This window comes from Ascaphus truei, chromosome 6 (assembly GCF_040206685.1).
Source record: "Ascaphus truei isolate aAscTru1 chromosome 6, aAscTru1.hap1, whole genome shotgun sequence".
NCBI classification, from domain to species: Eukaryota; Metazoa; Chordata; class Amphibia; order Anura; family Ascaphidae; genus Ascaphus; species Ascaphus truei.
In genome coordinates, this window is record NC_134488.1 from 8,457,184 (window position 1) to 8,483,562 (window position 26,379).

General features: G+C 44.6%; 1 protein-coding gene across 6 annotated transcripts in view; it reads right to left on the bottom strand.

The window, feature by feature from the left end:
* The window catches only part of ZBTB44 (zinc finger and BTB domain containing 44), an 81,378-nt gene that overhangs the window by 33,849 nt on the left and 21,150 nt on the right, over window positions 1-26,379 (bottom strand). For 4 of the 6 annotated variants that reach the window (XM_075603356.1, XM_075603357.1, XM_075603359.1 and 1 more), the window contains one exon: window positions 2,258-3,316. The exons of 1 other annotated variant lie outside the window; for it this stretch is intronic. In XM_075603356.1, coding sequence (XP_075459471.1) covers window positions 2,258-3,260 — 1,003 coding nt within the window. In that variant the 5' untranslated portion in view covers window positions 3,261-3,316. Of the gene's footprint in view, window positions 1-2,257; window positions 3,317-4,416; window positions 4,440-26,379 lie in introns of those variants that run through there. One more of the 6 variants, XM_075603358.1, reaches the window with a different exon arrangement.

Consider the following 26,379-nt stretch of genomic DNA (forward strand, 5'->3'; position numbering starts at 1 on the left):
GAAAATATATATATATATTTTTTTTTTTTTGAAAACAGGAACTGGCAGCTAAAATGTCGGGAACCAAGGTAAACCATGAGCTGCCTTTCAATAATAGACTGCCTTTCAATCGTATTTTAAAAATCGACATTCATTTTAGGTGGTATTGCTGATTTAACTTATGGAACAACCATCAAATGGCCAATCCAAAGTATACGGATGGAAGTGATATGTTTAATTAATTACATCTAGAGGGACTGATGCCTTAAACATGTCATACAAGTCTTTGTTTCTTGACAGTAATTATGATGCCATAATTAGCCAAACAGCTATTCAACGGACTATTCATTTTTTTTAAACTAGGTACATTTTTATTGAATCTTTCAAACAAAGACAATGACGTTGATGTGATACATTTTTTTTATAACAAGACTGATTGCCCTTTAAAAATCGCAGCGAATATTACATAGGAATGTCCTTTATCCCATCTCCAAAATGTTACTATACGGGACCTGCATCTTTATTCCAAAATGCAGATAGGAAGGTACAATAAAATGATGCCACTCCTACTTCTGGCTATTACACATTTTGCCTGGAAACTTAAAACAAATTATAGCAATTTGTTCCTGAAAAACAAGTTTCCACACAGAGCTCTATACCGGAACTAGTTGAATGAAAACGTACATTTTTCGCTCAGTATGGCATAGATGAGACTAATAGAAAGTTATATATTATTTCACTATAAGATGTTAAAAAACAAATTGAAAGAAGGCATTCTGCCTTGCTATGAAAAACAGCTTTTTAAAAGTTGTTGAACATTCCTTAACAATGGGACATTAAGAACACAAAACAAACTAGTCATTACTTATGAATGTAATGTTTGCTTGCTTACGTATCAGCAATGCAATGCAATACACATTCTGCCTGGATTTGTAATACACATGTGGTGGAAGAGAGAGACTTAAATTGGCAAAGTGAGCAAGTGTGGTGGAAAGACACTTAGAAGCACGGTCATGTGTCTTCTATTTATCCCTATCAAAAGGGAACATTGCTGCTCTCTTATTTTTAGCTATTTACTGTGCTTACAAAATAAAAAAACTAGAACGTACCTTACCAAAAAATACTGCGTTAATATAAATTGGACATACAGAGAAACATTATTTTGGGTCAAAATTAAGGATTTTTCGAAAAGTGAAACATTGGTTCTTTCGCAATTACGTTGATAAGTTTCTTTAAAAAGATATATATATATATATGTTACAGCTCAACCCCCGCGTTAGAAATAATGTACAATTGTATGCATTATACAATAAAGTATTTAAGACACCAATGATCGTGTAGTAAAGTATTCATAAATACGAAAATTGGGAGCCACGCTTGCATCGCGTTATAAGCGGATCCGCGTTGTAACGGATCGCGTTATAACAGGGTTGAGCTGTATATATCTATGTGTCTACTTGTGTCTACTGTGTGATCACCCTTTCAAAAAACCTCACTGGAAAAGTGTCTACTGATAATCATGCAAAACCAATCTTTATTATGTTTAGGGTTTTCCAAAGACTGACACCTGGATTAAGATTGATTTATTAATTAGCACATTTTTGGTCACGTGTGCCCAAATTCTGTCTTTTGCACATGGCTATGCAACAGTGGCTGATCGCATATGGAGACATCCACTTTCTTTATTCTAGCGCAGGGGTGGTCAACTCCAGTCCTCAAGGCCACCAAGGTGAGGTTTCAAGGATATCCTTGCTTCAGTCGGTGACTGAGCTACTGATTGCATCACCTGTGCTTTAGAAGGGATATCCTTACAACCCGACCTGATGGTGGCCCTGAGCACTGGCGTTGGCCACCCATGTTCTAGCATAAGGTGTGCATTAATTATTTACTTTGACTGCTTACAGCTCTGCATTTTCACCTAATAAATACTATAACGCTTATAGTAGCCACATCAGACGGTTTGTGGCAGGTTATACCTTTTAATAGATCAAATAGACCTTTTAATAGATTAATCTTTGCAGATTCAATTGTACATAAATTATGGAAACCTCACACCTACTCATTAGATTTATTTATGTTCCTCTGAAGGAGAAATGGGTGAGGTATTGAAAGCCTGTGCATAGCTAAATCTTTAAATAAAGCATATTGATGCATTAAAATGTAACAAACCATGTAATGAACCTATCAAGAGACAACACAACCATTACTTCATGACTGGAAATGTTTTCTGTTGGCACTAAATCTGTTAAAAACATGAAGTTACCCAAATCTGACTGACCTATGGAAGACGACTGTGGACTGATTAGCAGGTCTTCCTGCACTTGTTCACTTCCAGGGACGGTCTGCTGGTCACTCATTGAGCTCTGAGATGCACTTACAGGCTGAGATACTTCCTCATGCACCTCCTCATCGCTCAACCTTTCCACTTTGACTCTGACATCATCCTCCATCACCAAAGGAGAATTTACCTTGGTGCTTTCACAGGCCACATAATCTGTTACCCTCCGAGCAACTTCAGAAGGGCCGGGCAGTTCTAATGTTCTGGACTCTACCTGCTTCACCTTGTCCGACTGCAACCTTCGGTCTATACCAAAGGGAAAAGTCCAAGGGAAGGCATGTGATGAGTCCACGGGCTGATTCCTTGTCTCTGTGTAGGAAGCTGTAGGATTTAGAACTTGTGCAGAGCTTGTCTGTGTGCTGCATTTCAACGGGCTCTCTGGTGACATAACAATGTAGCTTTTACGCTTGCGGCGGGATTCACGACAGATGGGAATGGTCCTCTCCACAACACTGCATTCCGAGGAGACTGGAGAGAGGCTGCCATCCCGGAAGTTATTGCAATTGCCAGGGTTTTCCTGCCCCGTGTCCAGCACCTTCTCCTGCTGTGTGTTCCATAAAATGCTGGACTTCATGAACTCTGAGCAGGTGCTTGCCACATTGAACATCTGCATGTAACTTGCGGCAGCCAACACATCAATAATGTTCTCTGTGTTGATGGACAAGGTTGCAGTGTATGCGTATTCCAAGAGTGGGATAAATCCTGTGACGGTGACATGGTGCAAGTCCAGAACACACTGATTGTTCTCCTCTGCCTGGCCCACTAGCTTGGTCCGGAAGAACTCACTGCAGGCTGCCAGGACCACCTTGTGTGCTCGGAAGATCTTATCCTGGACCCGAATAGTGATGTCGCAGAAGTGGCCATCATTGCGTAACATGTTTAGCTTCCCCAACATCTCCTGGCTATGCGCAGGGGAATTGTGAGTAAATGTCTTCACACCCATTCTGATCTTTTCAGTAGTGGTGGTGGTGATTTAGAACAAGGATGGTAGCACTGAATCTGAAACACAAAAATGGCATTTTCAGTTTTCATCTGTTTATTTTAGTACTGATAAACAGAAGATGGTAATGACCATGCAGAGTGCCAGATATGGCTTGCACACACTAGTCAACTTTATTCTTAAACTGACAAACATCAACACATAATCGACCAATCCACTATGTTGCAAAACATATCACATCATATTTTTCTAGACGGTCATTTATTTGTTTCTAACAGCAGAAGATTTTTATAAACGTTTAATTTTGCAATCCAAATTCACCATAGATACTATACTCACTCTCTTTTAAAACTTTAACTTTAAGAGTGAATCACCGGTGACAAAAGGGGAGGGGGAGGCAGAATTTAGCAAGCTTGCCTTGGTAAGCTCTTCTGTTAAAAGAGAGCCCCAGTCTCATTATGTATTTGGCTGCTGTGCTAAGAGATGATGTGAGCGGTTGCAGTGTATATTATGGAAAATCTTTTTTTGTTTAAAAGAAAAACTATGAAAGGGGCAGTTGGCAAAACAAAGAATTTACATTCTTAAGCTATGTGCCAACAACCTTACTCTAATGCTGACAAACTGAGCCTCCCATTACTAGAATATCTCAAGGGTCCCCACGTGTATTTTCCATGCCATCCATCTCATTAAGATCCTTACACATTGCACTCTAATAAAGCATCATGCCTTTGGAATGCTGCCCCAATAATTGGACGTATTAAAGCAGGTGCCCCTCTATTTTCTTTATTCTGCCTTGTACATGTGATGTAAACACATTTTTGCAGCAACTGAAAAATTGCTGCTGCTGCGATGATCAGACATCTGCTTTGTGCACACTGAAGAGAAATGTTTCTATATTTTGTTCGAATTATTGTGGTGTGGTTCATAATTCTTATTTTGAGTCTGAATTTGAAACGTATATAAACGTGTTACATTACTGAGTGGTCATAACATTACTGCAATTCAAATATATGTACATAATTGGGACTGGGTTTTTAATACAAATCCTTTAAATGCCGGCGTATAGAACATTGAAGAGGTTTGGCAGAAAGAAGGTGGCCTGCCAATTTGTGTTGAGTTGAAACTCAATCTAACATTAAAATGTCGCTTTTAAAAATACCAGCTCATTCTATTGCACCAGTCACTGGGGCCCATAGGGGAAGATCAACAGAACTACATCCATTCCTGGATACCGAGAAGTAATCTGCAAAGTGAAAACAACATTTATCAATAAGTATGCCACCCCACAAATTAAACCAGGTGCAAAAAGAGATAAAACTACATCCCTTATGCCCTCGTTGCCTGTGCTTTAGTTTATTTAGAAACCCAACATGTGTCCATCTCAGGCTCTAACTCTAACCCCCTGGATATCACCTGTGGCGTCCCGCAAGGCTCTGTTCTGGGGCCCCTACTCTTCTCAGTGTTCATCAATGATCTTCCCACAGCTTGTCAGGAAGCCTCAATACATGTGTATGCAGATGACACAATCCTATATGCACAAAACCATAGCGTCTCTGACCTTCAACACATACTTCAGTCTGACTTTTTCAGACTCGAAAATTGGATTTCCCAAAACAAACTGTTTTTAAACACTGACAAGACTGTAACAATGGTATTTGGGACCAAGACTAAATTTTTAAAGCTTCCAGCGACTGAGCTCCATATTAGAACCAACACTAACACCACCCTAACTCCTGTTACTAGTTTTAAATACCTGGGCATATGGTTTGACTCCCACTTAACATTCGGGATGCACATTGATACCCTGATAACCAAGACCTATGCCAAACTAGGGGTACTTTACAGGAACAAATCCTCCCTAGGTCTCCTGGTCAGAAAACGTATCGCACAGCAGATGCTAATGCCAATTATTGACTATGGAGACATAGTATATGGCTCAGCACCCCAAACCCACCTTAGCAAACTTGACACCCTCTACAATTCAATATGTCATTTTGTTCTCCAATACAACTATAACACACATCACTGCGAAATGCTCAAAGAACTAGATTGGTCATCACTCGAGTCTAGGCGCAAAGTTCACCTTTCCTGTCTTGCCTTCAAATTCTTTATGGACAAGCTACCCAGCTACCTGAACAAGCTCCTCACCCCTACCACATGCAGCACTTATCACCTGAGATCAGACTCCAAAAGACTGTTCATGGTCCCAAGGCTCAACAAAGTATCCGGCCACTCCTCCTTCTCTTACCGTGCACCCCAAAACTGGAACAACCTACCAGAGACTCTTACATCCACCAACAGTTTAAGTTCTTTCAAATCTAAGGCTGTCTCACATTTTAATCTGGTCTGTAACTGTTTCATACGCCCATAATATATATTATCTTAAACTGTGCATGCAATGTCTTGTATATAATGTATATCCTGCTCATTTATGAAACTTTATTTGTAAACATGTATTATTTGTCTTAACTCTGTGTCCAGGACATACTTGAAAACAAGAGGTAACTCTCAATGTATTACTTCCTGGTAAAATATTTTATAAATAATAAATGATGATTATTTAGTGGTAGCAGGAGTGTTTTTGCAAGATCATCATCACAAAAGTTGGTGACAGTTTTACGCGGGGGCCATAATTAAATACAAATACACATCAAGACTCAGATTTAAATATTGAGCCAGATTATACAGCTATTAGAGGCCACATCACAGATTCAACAGATCTACGCCATAGTTCCACACCCTCCTTAACTAGACTGTTTGTGGGCACTCTCACTTGAACCGAATGTCCATGTACCACCACACATGCATTGGGAATCAGCACCTCTCTGAGGGGAATGTCATGGCAGACTTCTCCTTTGTGTTTGCAGTAATATCTGCACATAGAAGGCTTGCACTGTAACTGAAGTGTGAGGCTTCAAACTATTACAGTTCGAAAAATGGCAAATGTGGAAAGAATTGAATTGAGGAGTAAATGCAGTTCAGAAATGCCAGGTGGAATAGAACATTTTATATATGAAATAAGATATGAGGAAGTATTGCATTCCTAACCTGTTTAAGCTAGCCCGTCAATTCTTTTTACATAGACGACTTCTTGCAATGTGAATATATTTATCTGCACAATTTACTCCAGATTGTAAATGTATCATTCACAAATTACTCTGGATTACTGTAAAATGATTTAATCAAAGCATCGGTACCAATTTAAACCAACTTTACTTCTGTTGTTGGACACAGCAAAGTATTGAATGCAAGACATTGTTTGCTTTCTGAAAAAGAAGGTACAGTATTAGACAATGAAGCAGGGCTGCACAAATAATTTTGGACCGCAAAATAATATTGCCCGGAAATAGTGTGTCATGTGCGCAGAAAACCATGTTTGTGATGTGGAAGATTTGTGAAGATGGGATCATAAGTGTGTCTGACTCCCAAGTTTTATATATATTTGTGTCCACCACTAGTTATAGTATAGGGCAAATGTGGTAATTGGATGTATTATATCAACATAATGATTATTGTAAATATCTTAACGGATGTATCAATATAATGACGTTGATATGGTGTATGTCATTTCTTGTGACTATACAAATGTAGCCAAACCAACTTTCCTGGGGCTATGGGAGGGGATTGGGTGTGGGGGCTAGGGGAGGGGGGGGGGGGGAGACACTGGGGAAGATTATTAAAGCACAATATTAGTTCACCAACTGCCTATGGCTTTTTTCACCAGCCCAGGGAATGCTTGAAGTGTCGTCGTCCCCTGCATTTTCAGCCATGAGGAGTATTGAACTGGCTACATCTTTTTTTTGTTATTATTAGTGTGCTAGCGTTACTTTTTGTGGAACTGCGATGCTGTGCAGTCTCTTGACTTTGTTGGTATTCGAACGCCTGAATTCCCATCACTGATAAACCAAACAGAGTGCCTGCATCCATATTTTTAAACCATTAGTATCTAATTTGTAAACTGAATCTATGCACAATAAATGTATAGAACCAAGATAAATGTTTAAAAGAGGTAATGTAAGGTATTTCGGTCAAAAAAAATGATAGAGGGTTAAAAAAATAAATCATTAAGCTATTGTGACTAATTTTGCAGGCTTTAACAAACGTACTTCTATTTTCTGCCTTTGCTCTTAAAGTGCTCATAATGAACCTTTTCCCACGATTATATTAAACTAGGTGTTACTTGACATATCAATGCCCTAAATCAATTCCCACCTGAAACGCGAACAAACAGATTAAGAGTGCTCTACCACAGTGGTTCCCAAAGTGTGCGCCGCGGCGCCCTGGTGCGCCACGGCTTGGCTAGAGGGGCGCCGCGATCAGGGCCGCCAGCAGCGGGAAACAAGGGCTGCTAGCTCATTTAAAAAAAAAAAAACCTCTGGAAAAAAAACCTCTGAAGCCGGCGCCAGGTCTCCCTGGCAGCGCCGGAAGTAAGAGAGAGGGAGGCCCGGCGCGCACGCTGGAGGAGCAGCACCGGGAGACAGATGTCTCCCAGCAGCACTGCAGCCTCACACCCCCCCCGTCCCCTCAGCACACCGGCCCTCCCTCCCCGCAGCACACCGGCCCTCCCCCCACGTGGCACAGGCCCCCGCAGCACTGACCTCCCCCGTGCAGGGACCAGGCCATTCAGCATACCCCCTCCCCGCAGCATCGGCCCCACGCATCACCCACCCCCCCCCCCCCCACCCCGCAAGCCACCGGTCTGACCATCATCCCCGAGGTAAATATATGTATTGGGGGTGTTGGGGTAATTTTTATGTGTTGGGGTAATTTGTATATGTATTGGGGGTGTTGGGGTAATGTTTATATATGTATTGGGGGTGTTGGGGTCATTTTTATATATGTATTGGGGGTGTTGGGGTAATTTTTATATATGTATTGGGGGTGTTGGGGTAATTTTTATATATGTATTGGGGGTGTTGGGGTAATTTTTATATATGTATTGGGGGTGTTGGGGTAATTTGTATGTGTTGGGGTAATGTTTATATGTATTGGGGGTGTTGGGGTAATGTTTATATGTATTGGGGGTGTTGGGGTAATTTTTATATATGTATTGGGGTGTTGGGGTAATTTTTATGTGTTGGGGTAATGTTTATATGTATTGGGGGTGTTGGGGTAATGTTTATATGTATTGGGGGTGTTGGGGTAATGTTTATATGTATTGGGGGTGTTGGGGTAATGTTTATATGTATTGGGGTGTTGGAGTAATTTTTATATGTATTGGGGGTGTTGGGGTAATTTTTATATGTATTGGGGGTGTTGGGGTAATTTTTATGTGTTGGGGTAATTTGTATATGTATTGGGGGTGTTGGGGTAATTTGTATATGTATTGGGGGTGTTGGGGTAATTTTTATGTGTTGGGGTAATTTGTAGATGTATTGGGGGTGTTGGGGTAATGTTTATATGTATTGGGGGTGTTGGGGTAATTTTTATATGTAAGCGTGGGGTAATTGACGGAGGGAGAGGAGAGAGGGGGTGAGTGAGGAAAAGAGGGAGTAAGAGTGAGAAGCAGGGGAGAAAAATACATGCGAGGCGGGAGGGTGAGACGGAAAGGAGAGAAATACATGGGATGGGGGCTCGTGAGGTGTGAAATGGGAGAGAGTGTGAGAGAGACGAGTGTGAGAGAGAGTGTGAGAGAGAGCGTGTGTGAGAGAGAGAGTGTGTGAGAGAGAGAGAGAGTGTGAGAGAGAGTGTGTGAGAGAGAGTGTGTGAGAGAGATAGGGAGAGAGTGTGAGAGAGAGAGTGTGAGAGAGAGTGTGAGAGAGAGTGTGAGAGAGAGTGTGAGAGAGAGTGTGAGAGAGAGGGAGAGTGTGTGAGAGAGAGTGTGAGAGAGAGTGAGAGAGTGTGAGAGAGTGTGAGAGAGAGTGAGAGAGTGTGAGAGAGTGTGAGAGAGAGAGCGTGTGAGAGAGAGTGTGAGAGAGAGAGTGTGAGAGAGAGTGTGAGAGAGAGTGTGAGAGAGAGAGTGTGAGAGAGAGAGAGTGTGTGTGAGAGAGAGAGTGTGAGAGAGAGAGTGTGTGAGAGAGAGTGTGTGAGAGAGAGTGTGTGAGAGAGTGTGTGAGAGAGAGAGTGTGAGAGAGAGAGTGTGAGAGAGAGTGAGAGAGAGAGAGTGTGTGTGAGAGAGAGAGTGTGAGAGAGAGAGTGTGAGAGAGAGAGAGAGAAAGAGAGAGTGTGTGAGAGAGAGTGTGAGAGAGTGAGAGTGAGTGTGAGAGAGTGTGTGAGAGAGTGTGTGAGAGAGAGTGTGAGAGAGAGAAAGTGTGTGTGAGAGAGTGTGAGAGAGAGAGAGTGTGAGAGTGAGTGTGAGAGAGAGAGAGTGTGTGTGTGTGTGAGAGAGAGTGTGAGAGAGAGTGTGAGAGAGAGTGTGTGTGAGAGAGAGAGTGTGAGAGAGTGAGTGAGAGAGTGTGAGTGAGTGAGAGAGTGTGAGAGAGAGAGAGTGTGTGAGAGACAGAGAGAGTGTGAGAGAGTGTGTGAGAGAGAGTGTGTGAGAGACAGAGAGAGTGTGAGAGAGAGTGTGTGAGAGAGAGAGAGTGTGTGAGAGAGTGTGAGAGAGAGTGTGAGTGTGAGAGAGAGAGTGAGAGAGAGAGAGAGAGAGAGAGAGAGAGAGAGAGAGAGAGAGTGTGTGAGTGAGAGAGTGAGAGAGTCTGCGTGAGCGTGTCTGAGAGAGCGAGAGTCTGCGTGAGAGACATACCAACTGCGCACTGCAACTGTTAGGTATGTATATACAACTTTGTCTTCACTTTGGGCGCCGTGGAAAAATCCTGATCACCTTAGGGAGCCTTGAACCGAAAAAGTTTGGGAACCACTGCTCTACCAAATAGTCCAGACAGTTTGAAATGAAGAAGGTCAGATGTGTTGTTTTCAAAGGGCTGGGATCCTCAGCCCCTCAAGGTTCTGCATTTATGTAAATGTAAAAAAATTTCAGTGCAGCATCAAAGGAATACAAGGGTAAGTTCACCACAGCAAAGAACACTTTCCCATCAAAAATAATGTCCATAGAACATAACCCACATAGATACCGTTCTGGTATGGATCACGTCGTGATGTTCTGTTTCTCTTCCTAGTGGTAGCTTGTATGGGGTATCCGGTCAGAGTCCGCGTCTCGGGAACACCGCAATCGCAGGACTCCCCGCGCCGTGATCCTGTAGTGTCTTCAGGGTTCCTGCCACAACTGATGGCTCGCCTCTGACGTCACAGCGTCGTCTCTGGCCGTATGCCAGGAAAAGTCTTAGGCCGAGTCCATAGACGGACAGGCCGTGCTGAGGCGTGCGGACGCTCCGCGCTGAGCCCCTGCATCCTCAATGAGGATGCCTTGAGAGGGGGCTCACGCGAGCGTCCGCAGGCGTGCTGACGAGTTGGAGGTTTCAGCCGAGCGCCAAGCTGTTTTTCAGCGCGCTGTCGGCTGAAAACCTCCAATCACAGCACAGCAGCGTCAATGTCACGGCGCCGTGACGTCGGCGCCGTGACATTGACATCAGTGCGTCACGGGCGATTGGCCCAGCGACGTCACTGCCCCGCCTCCAACCACCTCCCCCCGGCTCCCTTCGCGCACGCTGGCTCGCCTGCAAGTCCGTGCAATCGCACTGACTGAAGCAGGCGAGCCTCAGCGTTAGTGCGCCTCCGCTCTCCCCACACCTCTATGGCCCGGGCCTTACAGTCCTTGCAAACTTCAGATAAAAAGATACAACGCCACCATGCAAACCCAATGTGAGTCACTACAGGGTCACGGCGCGGGGAGCCCTGCGATTGCAGGTGATTGCGGTGTTCCCGAGACGCAGACCCCGACAAGCTACCACTAGGAAGAGAAACAGAACATCACGACGTGATCCATACCAGAACGGTATCTATGTGGGTTATGTTCTATGGACATTATTTTCGTGTAAGTAAGGATAGGGGCTTGTGGCCTAATATATTTATCTTTTACTTATTCAAAGAGATCTTTGTTAGTCTTTTTGGTTTTTTTTGCATCCACTTGAAACACTGTAACAATCTACTGGATGGCTTCCCTGCTACACGTCGCCCGGCACTCAACTAACTATCCGACTTGATATTCCATTCAATTCTGCACTACTCACCAGATTATATGTGCCTCCTAAAACGTACACATCCGTTCTAGAATGTCACTATACAAAGGAGTTTGTAGAAAGGCGTCTCCTTCCTGTGCCCCAATCCAGCGGTGCGCAAACCGGGGGTGGGGGGCGTGAGACTTTATGGGGGGGAAAGCGCGTGGCCTCTGTAAATTTACTTACCGGTTCTTGTCCACACGTCTCCATGGCAAAGGCAGCGTCAAATGACGCCCGTTACCATGGAGACGTGACGTCAAATGATACCGCGGGTCAAGTGACGTCACATGAAACCGCAGCGTCATTTGGCGCTCCATTGAAGGTAAGGGGGGGTGCGATCGTGAGAGGAGCAGGCAGAGGGGCGCAGCGCAGGAAGTTTGCGCACCCCTGCGGGCCCAATCCTCTCTTAATAGCCCTCTATCTTTGGAACGCCTTCCTATTACCCTCCACCAAGCTTGTCTCTTCTCATCTTCAACTCTTGTTTCAAAACCAACTCATATACAGAATTGTATATTTATATGGTCTCCTCAGCTACTGAGTATCTCAAATACAATTAAATGGATCTCATATCAGCACTCCACTAACAGTTAGTTTGCCTGAGTGCACCAAATCAAGTTCAATAGTAGATAAAGAAGCACAAAATAGGGACTCAGAGGACTTTAAAAACAAAGAAAACATTTTATTCAGAGGATCTTACATAGGCAAACATTTCCTTCTCACAATGATTACTTAAATCTCTAGTCATTATCCTCCAAAAATTTAGACCCAAAAGGGTGCTTCTATAGCAAAATAAAATGGTAACATGTTAGGTGATCCTAATTTTAGCTAATAAATTAAACATCAAACATGCTAGATTTAATTATAGGTGGTACATCTCATTCTGGCCACTATATAATGTGATGGGAAGCAGGGGTATGCAGTTAACAATGCAGTAACTTCCATTCTAGTGAATGGGAGGTCACTGCATCATTAACTGTATAACCCAATTTTCCACCACATTAAATATGGGGTTGAGGTTAGTGCCAGTTTAGATAACCTTGTTTCTAAATACAGTGTTTAAGCAACTGGAGTTTATGCTTTATTCAAGCAGCGGTGCGGAAACTGAGGGCCCCGCGCACTTCCCCGAGGCATTTAAATTAAATGCATGGGGACCGCGCGAGGCCTCTGCAACCTGTACTTACCGGGATTCTGCCGGCTACTGCTCATGTCGCCATGACAACGTGGCGTCAAATGACGCTGCGGGGTCACGTGACCTTCGGGTCACTCGGGAGGGGGGGCGTGAGCGCAGGGACCGAGACACAGGGGAGGCGGAGCCAAAAAAAACTTTGCGCACCCATGCTTTAATGAAATATATTGTCATTTGCAGCTTAACGTCTAAAAATGCTTTTTAAACTTTGTTTAAGCTGACAATCAAGTAAATGTATCCCATACTCCATTGAGTATCATTGAGAAACAGCATGTCATAAAATATTAACATCTTTTGTGATTATGATGTATAACTAAAGTGGTATAGAATTTGGGATCACGCTGATAGAAGATGCACTATAACAACCAGTATGACACAAATAAAAAATTATTTCAGATGTCTGAAATTTATGAACAACTGTTATATGTTAAGATGGGATATTTAAAAAAAAAACTGATGAAATTTGAGCCAACTTTGAGAAAAATATGGCTTTCAATCACAACATTCTGCCAAGTTTCATCTGGATGTGATATTTTTTTTTCTCTCCAAAGTTATTGGGTAATGGGGACTGAAACACTCTCTCTAACCATAATGTGTCTAGCTATACTGCAAGTAAACTATGGACATAAAGGAGCGTTTAACCCAGCCAATAAACTAAAGCCTCTGCGTAACCAGAAGCCAGTCACAGGCTGAATAGCACAGCAAATATCATCTCTAACAAGGGTCACTCTGGTACTTCAACTTTATTTTTTATATAGTATGACTATGAAGTACACACTGGTGAACTGTAGAAAGTAATACTAGAGGTAGTGAAGACATTCATTCATGCAACAGATTCAACCTGGTTTTTAAAACAGCATGCCACAAAAAAAATTATATTGTTTATTATCTGTCTGAACAAGGGGGTTCCCCAGAGCTGAACTATACTACTTGCAGCACGTACCACCCCAATTACCAAATATATATCTTATTTTATTGGTCATCAATAAAAAGACGTGACATAATTTCCTAATTATAACTCCATTTTCTTTTCGCGGATCCTAATGTCCAAGTGATTTAAATAAAATATTATATATATATATTTTATGAATAAAACAGAAATAGCTGTGTTATTCCAGCTGCGATAGTGCAGAATAAATGAGTTCTTCGGTATTAGGTGATACCTTTTTTTATTTGGACGAGCAAAAAGCTTGCTTTCCAAAGCTTATCCTATGACATACATTGTTAGTCCAAATAAAAAAGGTATCACCTAATACTGAGGAACTCACAGCAAGTGCAGCAAGCATAAGCTTACAGGGGACCATGTTATATGGTTTGAAGCAAAAAGTGGCACTGTGTGCTCATTTGCATGTCATTTCCCAGAATCCCTTGCTGCAGTGGAAGCATTGTGTGCTGGGTGATAACGGTGAAAGGCAGGGATGCAGTCCTGTCTAAGGCTTTGCCTATAATGCCGCCGACGGTGACACGACGGGTGACGTCACCCGTCGCCACCGACGAAAGTTATGATTCGACGGTCGGCGGCATTGCGGGATTCCCGCAATTTGATTTGTTCAAGGGCTGTCACGTGACTCGACAGCCCTTGAAAAATCAAATTTTGCCGGCGTCGGGTTTTCACGACGTAGCTCTGTCACTTGTCGCCGTCGCGTGCACTATAAATGCACGCGGCTGCAGCAATGTATTTGTTTTCGACGCCGTCGCCGGCACTATAAGCGCGGCCTTAGGCTGCGCTTATAGTGCCTTGCGATGGGAACACGACATCGCTCCGAAACAAATACATTGACTCCGTCGCAAGCGCTTATAGTAAGAAGCGCAACGGTGACGGAGCGACCAAAAATTTTGAAGCCGGGTACATTTGATTTTTTAGAGACAGTCGCCACATTTTATTAATATTTATTTATAAAATATTTTACCAGGAAGTAATACATTGAGAGTTACCTCTCGTTTTCAAGTATGTCCTGGGCACAGAGTTAAGACAAATAATACATAGTTACAAATACAGTTACATAAATGAACAGGGTATACATTATATACAAGACATTGCATGCACAGTTAAAGAAAATATATATTACTAGCTGAGAGACCCGGCGTTGCCCGGGATGTAAATGCGTAATAGGTAGTATTATTTATAAATGGTGGAACAATAGGTGACTATTTGTTGTAAAGGTTGGATAATAATGTTGAAAAGAAAGATGGAAGAAAATGTAATACGATGTTGTATAAAAATGGTTTATTGTAAACACACCACAGTACAATGTATATTTTGGTGACATAAGTGATGTAAAAATGTGAGGCGTGTGTCCTGCTAGGGTGTGAGGCGGCGGGTGTGTGGCGAGTGCGGGTGACAGCTGGTCAGTGATATTGTTGCGTAGGGGCAGGATGCGCCAGGTGTGTGTCGAGTGTGTGGGGTGGGTGAGAGGCGGCGGGTGTGTGTCGAGTGTGTGGGGTGGGTGAGAGGCGGCGGGTGTGTGTCGAGTGTGTGGGGTGGGTGAGAGGCGGCGGGTGTGTGTCGAGTGTGGCAGGTCTGTTTAGTGCGTGCGGCGGCTGTGTGGCGCGGGGATGTGAGCGGTGGGCGGGTGAAAGGCAGAAGTGCGGGTGGGCGAAAGGCAGAGGCGGGAGGGCGGACGAAAGGCGTTGAAGGAGGGGAGGTGAGGTCGGAGGGGTGGTGGGGGGTGGTGAAGGGGGGCGGAGGGGAGGTCGGAGGGGAGGTGAGGATGGGTGGTGAGGGGAGGTGAAGGGGGGGCGGAGGGGAGGTGAAGGGGGGGTGACGGGAGGTGGAGGGGGTTGCCGGGAGGTGAAGGGAGGGGGGGGGGGTAACAGGAGGCGAAGGGGGGGGGTGACAGGGGGTGAAGGGAGGAAGGGAAGGGGGAGGTGGAGGAGAGGAAGGGGGAAGAGGGAGGTGGGGGAGGAGGGAGGAGAAGGGGGGAGGGGGGGGGTGGGGGAAAGGGTGAAGGGTGAAAGGGGGTAAAGGTGGGGGAGGGGAAAAGGGGGGAAAGGTGGGGGAGGAGGGAAAGGGGGGAAAGAGGGGGGAAGAGGGGTGGAGGGGGGGGAAGGGGGTGGAGGGGGGGAAGAGGGGAGAGCGGGGATGGGGAAAGGGGGAGGTGGAGGAGGGTAAGGGGGAGGTGAGGAGGGTAAGGGGGGAGGTGAGGAGGGGAAGGGGGGAGGTGGAGGAGGGGAAGGGGGGGGAGGTGGAGGAGGGGAAGGGGGGAGATGGAGGAGGGGAAGGGGGGAGATGGAGGAGGGGAAGGGGGAGATGGAGGAGGGGAATGGGGGAGGTGGTGGGAAGGGGGGAGGTGGTGGGAAGGGGGGAAGAGGGGGGAGGTGGTGGGAAGGAGGGGGGAGGTGGTGGGAAGGAGGGGGGAGGTGGTGGGAAGGGGGGAGGAGGGGGGTGGTGAGAAGGGGGGGGAGGTGGTGTGAAGGGGGGGAGGTGGGAAGGGGGGGAGGTGGTGGGAAGGTGGGAAGGGGGGGGAGGTGGTGGAAAGGGGGGGGGGGAGGTGGTGGGAAGGGGGGGAGGTGGTGGGAAGGTGGGAAGGGGGGGAGGTGGTGGGAGGTTGTAAGGGGGAGTGAAGGGAAGGTGAAGGTGGGGTGGAGGGGAGGTGAAGGGGGGGGAGGTGAAGGGGGGGGGGGTGGAGGGGAGGTGAAGGGGGGGGGGGGTGGGGGGGAGGTGAAGGGGGGGGTGGAGGGGAGGTGAAGGGGGGGGGGGTGGAGGGGAGGTAAGGGGGGGGTGGAGGGGAGGTGAAGGGGGGTGGAGGGGAGGTGAAGGGGGGGTGGAGGGGAGGTGAAGGGGAGGTGAAGGGGGGGTGGAGGGGAGGGGATGTGGAAGGGAGGGGAAGTGTAGTGAGGGGTGGGTGAGGGGAGGTGGAGGGGATGTGGAAGGGAGGGGAAGTGTAGTGAGGGGTGGGTGAGGGGAGGGGAAGTGTAGTGAGGGGTGGGTGAGGGGAGGGGAAGGCCGCTCACTCACCCATCCGGCAGCTCCCACGTGGATCTGAGGCGGGAGGCAGCGTGTTGTGGCCGCTCCCCCGCTGACTGTAGCGGCGCCGGGGGGGGGGTGGAGGGGAAGTGAGTGAGGGGAGGTGATCACTCCGCTCCCCCGCTGAGTGTAGCGGCGCCGGTGGGGGTGGAGGGGAAGTGAGTGAGGGGAAGTGAGTGAGGGGAGGTGATCACTCCGCTCCCCCGCTGAGTGTAGCGGCGCCGGGGGGGGGTGGAGGGGAAGTGAGTGAGGGGAGGTGATCACTCCGCTCCCCCGCTGACTGTAGCGGCGCCGGGGGGGGTGGAGGGGAAGTGAGTGAGGGGAGGTGATCACTCCGCTCCCCCGCTGAGTGTAGCGGCACCGGGGGGGTGGAGGGGAAGTGAGTGAGGGGAGGTGATCACTCCGCTCCCCCGCTGAGTGTAGCGGCGCCGGGGGGGGTGGAGGGGAAGTGAGTGAGGGGAGGTGATCACTCCGCTCCCCCGCTGACTGTAGCGGCGCCGGGGGGGGGGGGGGGTGGAGGGGGAGTGAGGGGAGGTGATCACTCCGCTCCCCCGCTGACTGTAGCGGCGCCGGGGGGGTGGAGGGGAAGTGAGTGGGGGGAGGTGAAGGGGGGTGAGGGGACGTGAAGACCGCTCAGTCACCCGTCCGGCCGCTCACTCACCCGTCCGGCAGCTCCCACGTGGAGGGGGGGGGGTGAAAGCGCGGGAAACAGGGAGAGACGGAGGAAGAGGCGGAGCCTCCGGGACCGGTGGGGAAGAGAGCGGGAGATGTGCTGCTAACACTGTGAGCCCCGCTAATGTATGTAACACTGTGAGCCCCGCTAATGTATGTAACACCCCCCCTCCTGTGTGAGTGTGTGACTGTGTGTGTGTGTGTGTTTGTTTTTTTTTTTTTTGGACCTTTGGCCCGTCACTCCGCCTCAGGCCAATGAGAGGTGTGGGGGGCGGGCCAAGGGGGTGGTGTGAGTGTGTGAGCCCAATGAGAGGTGTGCGGGGGCGGGCGGCCCAAGGGACCAATGAGATTGCGCTAGGGACACCGGACATCCAGGCAGGCAAACATACAGTGCTTTCACTAATATAGTATATATAAGATATAAGATGAGCGTATGAAACAGTTACAGACCAGATTAAAGTGTGAGACAGCCTTAGATTTGAAAGAACTTAAACTGGTGGTGGATGTGAGAGTCTCTGGTAGGTTGTTCCAGTTTTGAGGTGCACATGCGACTGTCTCTAAACCAATCAAATTGCGTGGCCCTCCCCCTTAGTAACAACCCTTCGCTTGTCGCCAGCAACGTCGCTAAAAACCTAATTACAACTTTCGCTAATGGTGACGGCATGGATCGCGTCGCCGTCGCCAGCACTATAAGCGCAGCCTAAGACATGCAGACTAACATACAGTAACATTTCCATTTGCTATATGCTTTACTGTGGAGGGTTTTTGTCACTTTTTTTACCCACCATAACTTAATCATTTAAGATATTTCCAAAATGCTGGTAAATATCAGGGCATACACAAACTACAGAAAACAAAGTGTACTTAAATAATTACATGGACTTGTTGACAGATACATTTGGTGCTATACTGTAAGTGGGTCTTCGAGGAATTCCACAACAATATATGACAAGAGAATTTGCACGTTTGTAATTTCAAAGCAAAAGAGTGTATTAGACAAAATAAGTAATGATATAACGAAGGTACCAGATATATAGTTTTGCTCCCCTCTCAAAGGAGGTTCAGTTTGGGCCAAAATGTTGGACAGCTGATGCTTGCTTAACTATGTATTTTGTATAATACACTTTACCTTTAAAAACTACAAAGGTGAGCTGTTCTACTGTTTCTATTATCTGAAATCCAGTCTGGTCAATGATGCGCATTGTTTTGGCCAGGCAATCCATTTTTGGTTATTTTCTATGGGGATTCCATTCACCAGTCTATAGTAGCAGTGAACATGATCTGAACAGAAGTGGGGCACCAACCTTATCGATTTGTATCACTGGGGAGCACAATTCTGGCAGCAAATGTGTTAAATCTGTTCTAGAGTTCTCCTTTAAAGTTATTGCATCAATTTTGACTGCCTTTTCCCCACTTGAGTTTGCAAACAATCTGCATTTGGGTATGGGAAGCATTTGGAGGAGTTGGGAAATTAATACATGTAGGATAACAGCAAGTGACATTGAAAAATAATACACAGAGCTGTTTAAAACACACAATTTTGTGGCTGTCTGCGTAAGAAATCTATGTAAGATTTTATTAGATTTGATAGGAATATTGTCAGGCCACATACAGTAGGGCTACTGCAGCTTGCAAACAATCTGGTTTTATCTTGAGGGAAGTATTTAAATGGAAAAAAGTTAATGTCTAACCATGCTTTAAAAAAAGGCAAAAGAGAAATAAGAAGTAGAGGCAGGCAACAAAAAAAATTGGTCACTTAGAAGACAAGAACCAATTGCGGTGACCGTACCGCTCAGCCCAATACAAATATCAATAATAGCATATAAGAGGGTGCAATAGGACAAATAGTAATCATTTTAACAAAGTAGGGTTAGGAGGAACCCAGAAAAGATCCTATATCAAGCACTCGCTGTGGAAAGAAGGTGGTGGATAATTACTCCATGAGATACAAAATATCTCTTCAAATGATCTATTGACCAGAGGCTGACCATCAGCTGACATATATGAATTATATATGTCCACATAGGACTAAAAGTGAAAAGAACAATAAAGTTTTAATAAATATAATAAGTAAACAAGTGAACATATAATGTGTTGTATACTAAAAATCCTCATAAGACGGTGATGCCCTGTAGTGAGGCGCCGCCATCTTGGTGCAGCAGCAGCAGCAGCAGCAGCAGCAGCAGCAGCAGCAGACTCATATCCAGCTTGTATTGCAGCTATTATCGGGCACACGGATTATATCTTGACACATTGTACACATGATATACATGATACACTCATTACGATCATATTATACTGGCTAGTGTATCTGAGACTGATATGCTTCATTGTGTCTGCAATATGCAGGGTGTTTTACCTTGTATCGCTACCAATATTTTCATATGACTACAGAGGTCACTTTTTAGTGACTCTCCACAGAGACTATTTGTTATATTGCTACACCTTTTGGCATATACTCTATATGTATACATATTAGATCGATAGAGAATTAATATGATAAATTGCCTTATTTGTGTATGCATAGGATGATCATGTCATACAGTTCTCTGTGTTTTGTGTATGAGAGATATCCTCTGTAGTAGCATTTATGTAGAGACGTATGGGTTACCGTTTCTCTATGTGGAGTTAGGGGTCCTCTTTAGTTATATATACACCACACTTACCTTTTGGCTGCTGCACCAATTTGTTTTGATGTGATGTTGGAATATTTACTGTTTTACCTCTACTACCTTACTTTCCGTATAGGGGATTATACTATTAAGAATAGGAGGTATATATCAACCACATGCATCATGGAGTTTGCCTCATATGAGGATTTTTAGAATACAACACATTATATGTTCACTTGTTTACTTATTATGTTTATTAAAACTTTATTTATTTTTTACTTTTAGTCCTATGTGGACATATATGAATTATATGTCAGCCTCTGGTCATTTGATCATTTGAAGAGATATTTTGTATCTCATGGAGTAATTATCCATCTCCTTTCCACAGCGAGTGCTTGATATAGGATCTTTTCTGGGTTCCTCCTGAACCTACTTTGTTAAAACGATAACTTAGAAGACAAGACATTATTCGTGCTTTTTTCCCCACTGGAGAAATAGTTTTTTTTAGACAAGCAAACAAGGGATATAACATAAAACCAGTCAATGAAAGGATACGATTTGTAACAAATGAATGAGTAACTAACTAACTAACTGCACCACTTGAATTGGTTTCCATAAGAATATTTTGAAGTGTGTTAAGATAGAATATATAAATAAATAAAATACTAAAATACTGAAACAAAAATAGTCATGAAAAAGGAAAAAAGTACAAAAACAGACCCCCCTAGTAAAGTATTTTAGAACAATTTTAATAATAGTTCAAAAACAAACTCCATCTATTCACAAACCCGATGTTTAACAAGTGCATATAAACAAGTACAGCCCTCGACCCGTGCCGGTGTTTTCCCCAATTGCAATCCGCGTGGACATTTAAACGCATGCTGGCGTCTATTGCGTCTGATCTCACGGCCCCCAAGGTCTGCCCCTTTTGGAGTAGTAGTGCTGGTTTGTGCTTAATCCTTAATCACATGGGACACCATCGAAATTTGTTTTTATTTATGTGGCCTGACTTAACATTGCGAGCTGCCAGCTCATAGATAAATAGGGCTATGAAGCATGAGCTTAAAAACTTGATCCACACCTCTGTTGCTGGGGAGGAGTTGGGAGGAGTACCAGCAATGCATTGTAAGGATTTGTTGTTGCATTTCCCTCTCCCCCCCCCACCCAATCAAGGAATGGGTCATATTACAAACATTATGGGAAGGGAGACTCCTAGCCAGATGAGATAAGCTCATCTCAGTTTTAGTTGTGAGTTAAGATTTTTTTTTTCGGTTTGAAGAAGCAGCTTGGGAAGAAGCTGTGTGCAACTGAGAGAAACTGCATAGGACATTGCTGGATGTGGATAATTCTTTTTCCAATAAATCAATTTTGTAATCTCTGTGTTTCTGTCTGGATAATTGATCCCTGGTGTGATAGTCCTGGTCTCCCGTGCCACACATACTGGTTCACCTCATTCCCCTGGGGATGCTCACCACAGTGATTTACTGGCTCTCCTTATTCTCTTGGGGACGCTCATCAAAGGGACCGGCCTTCAGGCGTCTGCCTTCACAGAATAGTACCAGAGCTACATATTGGGCAACTCCTAGGAGATATAGGTCTCCGTTTGGGAGCCTCTACTTATCTTTTTCCATACTCTAGGGAGCCTACTTACAAGGGCACTTCTCTATCTACAAAAGAAAGGGCTGCCTACTCTATGCTATTTATTTACATTGCTATATACAGATGAGACATCTCCACTATCTCTCCTCCAGAGGTCTGAGGGCAAGGTTCTAATCCCCTCCTATTTATTACTTATGTTCTACCTCCTTGTCTCTGGGAACAAAAGGAGTGGAGCTTGGCCTCTGCTGAGTCTCCCTAGACCAGGTAACCCATCCAGCATATTCTAGAAACAAGGAGTAATCAGGCTCCTGTCTGGTTACTTCACAATATACGGTCAAATATGGCATTACTCAGGAGTTAACCCTTTAAATCCTCTTTAACCTTAGTTGAATATAATAACTCCCAAAAGGGGGGTTACAATCAGAACGGAACTTAAAGAGTATTCAAATAGAAAACACAGAGAAAGCAATGTGCTGTACTAATCAACTACGATTACGGGGAACACCGTGGACAGAACACTGGCTAGGAAACTCCAGGGCAAAAACTTTAACACAACCAACCATTTATGCGTTCATGACATCCAATAACTCGCTCACCTATAATCCCAAAAATACCAACAAAGAATTTGCCAGCTATTACAACACCTTATATAATCTTAAAACAAATTTAAGATCTTAACAAACATTTTAGCAATACGTTTAAATAAATACATGAGCATTCTTGTCCACCTGGACCAAATCTGGCTTTATCTCAGAGCACCAGGTATCAGATAACATTTGTAGGGCAATTAATATAATTCATAATACAGCTGAAACCTGTTATAACGCAGTGCTTGGGGTCCACATAATGCGACCGCGTTCTAAGCGGGATCGCGGAAAAAAATGGCTGCGATCAGGGGTTCAGCGTCCGCCGGAGGGGGAGAGCTGGGATAACTCTCCCAGCTGTCCCAGACCCGGCGTAGCAGTGGCATCCTCACGCAGGACTTACCCTGCATCTGCAGCCAATTTAAAAAAAACTTAGTTCCCCTACCTGCTAGGAGAGGTTGTGTGAGTCCGCCCCGTCCAATAGAAGAGGTTGTGTGAGTCCCCCCCTGTCGCCCTAGCAGAGCTGCACAACCTTGTGCGACACGTGGCGGGAAGTACACTAGTATTTTGCTGCCAGATCTCAGTGGGTTTGTGCTTTTTCTGAAGTGCACATGCAACACCCCACACTGTTAAAGGCATAAAAAGTAGCATCATGTATGTGTATCCTGTTCATGTAATATTGCACAGCTATTGATTGCATTACGCGGGGACAGACTCTTCTTCCTTTACTTTTCTTCGTTATTATTATTATTTGTAGGTCCCTCTGACAATTCAGAAGTTAAAAACAAAAATGGTAACACCCCGTACCACTTTTCCAAATTGCCACCTAAAAGTCAGAATAGTGTCTGCAATGCACCCTGGGGGTGCAGCACATAGCAGAGAGGGCAGTGCATGGAGAGGATGAGTTTGGCTGTGGTAAGTTTTTCAGTCAGTCCTGAGTTCTCAATAGACTTGCATTTCCTTGCTGGTAGCGACCTTGCTGATTATGTGTAATATAAAGTGTGCTTACAAGAGTACTCCTTTCATCTCGTTATTGGCCGGTAGCTGTCAGCTCCTAACGGTATTGGGTAAATGTAAAGTAGGACAAGTGCAGAGACCTGGCTGAGGAATGTACTATTGCATGGCTTGCATGGTATTTCTTTACGGGGGGGGGAGGTGGTGGTGTGTGTGTGTGTGTGTGTGTGTCTGTTGCTTTGCTCATGTTTATTTAGTCCGTTAGCAATAAAGAACTAGATGGAATAGATCTAGGTTTAAAAAAAACAAGTCAACCACAGCTGAAATAATTCTTGCGGTGCCGCTTCCGGGTCAGTCACGTGTGTTAGGTAAACAGATGTCAGAAGAGCTGGGTCGCGTCCTCAGCTGCGGGAGTTGCATGGTGGTGCCGGGGGAATTAAGAAAGGTAGATGTTCTAAATCGAGAGTCACGCTCAGACCGCATTTTAAGCGGATCCGTGTTGTAGCTAATCCCGATATAACGGGAATGAGCTACAGTAGGCTAACAGGAATAAGAGACCAACAATGATTTTAGGCATAGACACAGAAAAGGCCTTTGACTGGGTGTCCTGGACCTTTATGTTCCAGACAATGAGCAGAATGGGCCTCGGAGAAAGGTTCATAATGGGGATACAGGCATTGTACTCTTCTCCATCCACCACAGTGCGTACCTCGGGATTCACATCATGCCCCTTTGAAATCCCAAATGGTACCCCGACCGGGATGCCCTATGCCCCCCCTCCTTCTTAGTTGCCCTCTGTATTGAGACACTAGCCTCCAGAATCAGATTAAATACAAAATATCAGCTTAGCTACAAAGGGTTTGAGATAGTAATCTACATACTGGGATAGGCCAGACGTCATCGACTCGATCCCCTCCTTGTGCTCTAGGAGGGGATCGTTTTAAATCTTTGTGTCGAAGGGAGACATTTTGGATCCACCGGTTGGGGACACTAACCATCGGGGGTCTAAATGAATGTCTGGATACCAGTACTCTGGTATGAGCATTAGGTTCGTTTCTGTGCCCTCTGGTCTAACTCCCCACAACTCTGTATTCCCCCCCTCTTTTTGCGGTCTCTTTTTTCACGTGTTTCCCCCCCCCCCCCCCATATTCTTTTTTCCTCTATCCTTCTATTTCTTGCATTTTCCACTCCCCAATTCCTCCACTCTTCCCTTTCCTCTCATTCCCTTTCCTCCCCCCTCCCTCCCTTATTTCCTCCCCCCCCCCCCCTTTCCCCTATTCCTCCTTTATCTTCATATTTCTCATTCATCCTATTATTATCCTGTCTGGATTATGCCTTCCACACCTAATTCTGTGTGCTCATGCAGAATTTTTGTATACATCATGTGCAGATGCATTATTAGCTATCATGCATGTTTATGTGCAATTATAAGTGTCTGAGCACACAGAGACTGTTTGAATTTTTGGATTGATAACGTTCAGATTTTAATATCATTGGATGTACATTTATGAGATTTGTTGATGTTTAATCTATTTTATATAAATTTTTACATGTCATAGGATTATTGAATTATTATATTTTTTCATAATTATATTCTAGTGGTATATGTTTTTAATTTAAATTTTTAATATGTTGTTATTGATTTTATTTTGGTTAATATTATGTTACTAGTGTATTGCTGGGGTGCTCTGTAATCCATAATTATATAGAATTTAAGTTTTTTATGTATTTCAATTACATCTAGGCTCGTTTTAGGGGCGTAACTATTACAAATTGATGTACCAATTGGATTGTAGACACTCCAGTATATATATCCAGCCATCACTGTTCATGAACAATCCCTTTGATAAAGTTGCATTATTGTGACGAAACGCGTCAGGGACGTAATTTACGACATTACGTCATCACGTTGCCAACATGCTTTACGGCCGGAGCGTGTAGGAGCTGTATTGAGGCCAACTCTGATGTCACACTGCGTTGAGGACTTCATTTGATCCCGCTAAGGACGGACGCTGTCGGATGCACTGCCCAAGGGTTCCAGTTGGACTGATAACACGTCACGGGACGGTTTTTGCATCGGTGGTGATAATTTTGTCACAAATTGCTTGTTTATCATTTATACTCTAAGTGTTTTTAATCCCCCCACCAACCCCCTCCCATCATTAAATGTACAGGATCACACTATGGGGCGTGCGCTCTGTTTTCTTTTTGTATAATTGATTGATTGCTATATATATATATATATATATATATATATATATATATATATATATATATATATATATATATATATATATATATATATATAGCAATCAGATGGTGCAGAACAATAGGCACTCCGTCTGGTTGAAACAATGTGGGTGCAAATCCTGTATGGTATAAAATAGGCAATACGATACCGTTTGAAGACGACCATCAGAGGCAGCACTCCAGGTAAGTTGTCAAAGAAATTTGTATTAACAAGACATCTTATCCAACGTTTCGGTCCTCGTGCGGGACCTTTCTCAAGGTGATGTGAATTACAGAGTGAATAAGAACATATATATATATATATATACCCTCAAAACCCATGACACACAGGTGTGCCACATAAACATAATTGAACAATGCATTTGCATACATAATTGGAGAATCTGTCAGACCTGCAGCTATATCCAGCGTTGCCTGAAACATGTGGGTCTGCTCCTGTGTTGGAATGCACTAACCACATGAACATGGTTGGACAATGCATTTGCATACCTAATTGGAAACTCTGTCATACCTGCAGCTAGGGCACAATGGCAAAAAGAGCCTTTAATGAATAGAACTGAGGGCTGTCACTGTTGCTCCCTGAATGAGCAACAGAAATGTATAAGCACAAGTGGCTGAATGTCAGCTCTTGGGCATAAGCCATAAGCCAGATCAGAGTCATTGCAACTAACATATGATTGAAAACAATGTGGCACTGTCATAAAACACCAAAAGTGGTAGTGTGCAGCATAGTAATAAATGTGAACATAAATAACAACATGGTCTGGCAAAAAAAAAAAAAAAAAAGAAGAAGAAGAGATGATAGTCCAGAGCAGCACTGCAAAAACAAGCTGGTGCCAGGCTCTGTGGATCAGAGCTGACCATGGTGAAGAATTGTATGTTATTATGGCTCTTTATAATGATAGCACAGACGCACAGATCATTTCTAGTGTTTACTTGACAGGGGTACCGTGCTTGCCGCCTGTGACGTAGAATTTCTTTATACCAGCATACGTCACAGTGATGGTTTACAGGCAGCACGGTATTTCCTGGCCGGAGGCAGCCCGGCTTCAGATTTGGTGGAAATTCTGTTGGAGTTATTACATTTTATTTTGACACATAAAACCAAATAATTGAAGTGTTATTTTTATTTACAGATCAGGGGAACGGCGATGGGCGCGACTTGCGCACCCTCCTATGTGAACCTTTTTTTTGGACATTGGGAGAGGGAGATGGTCTTTCAGGACAATATCAATCCTGGTACA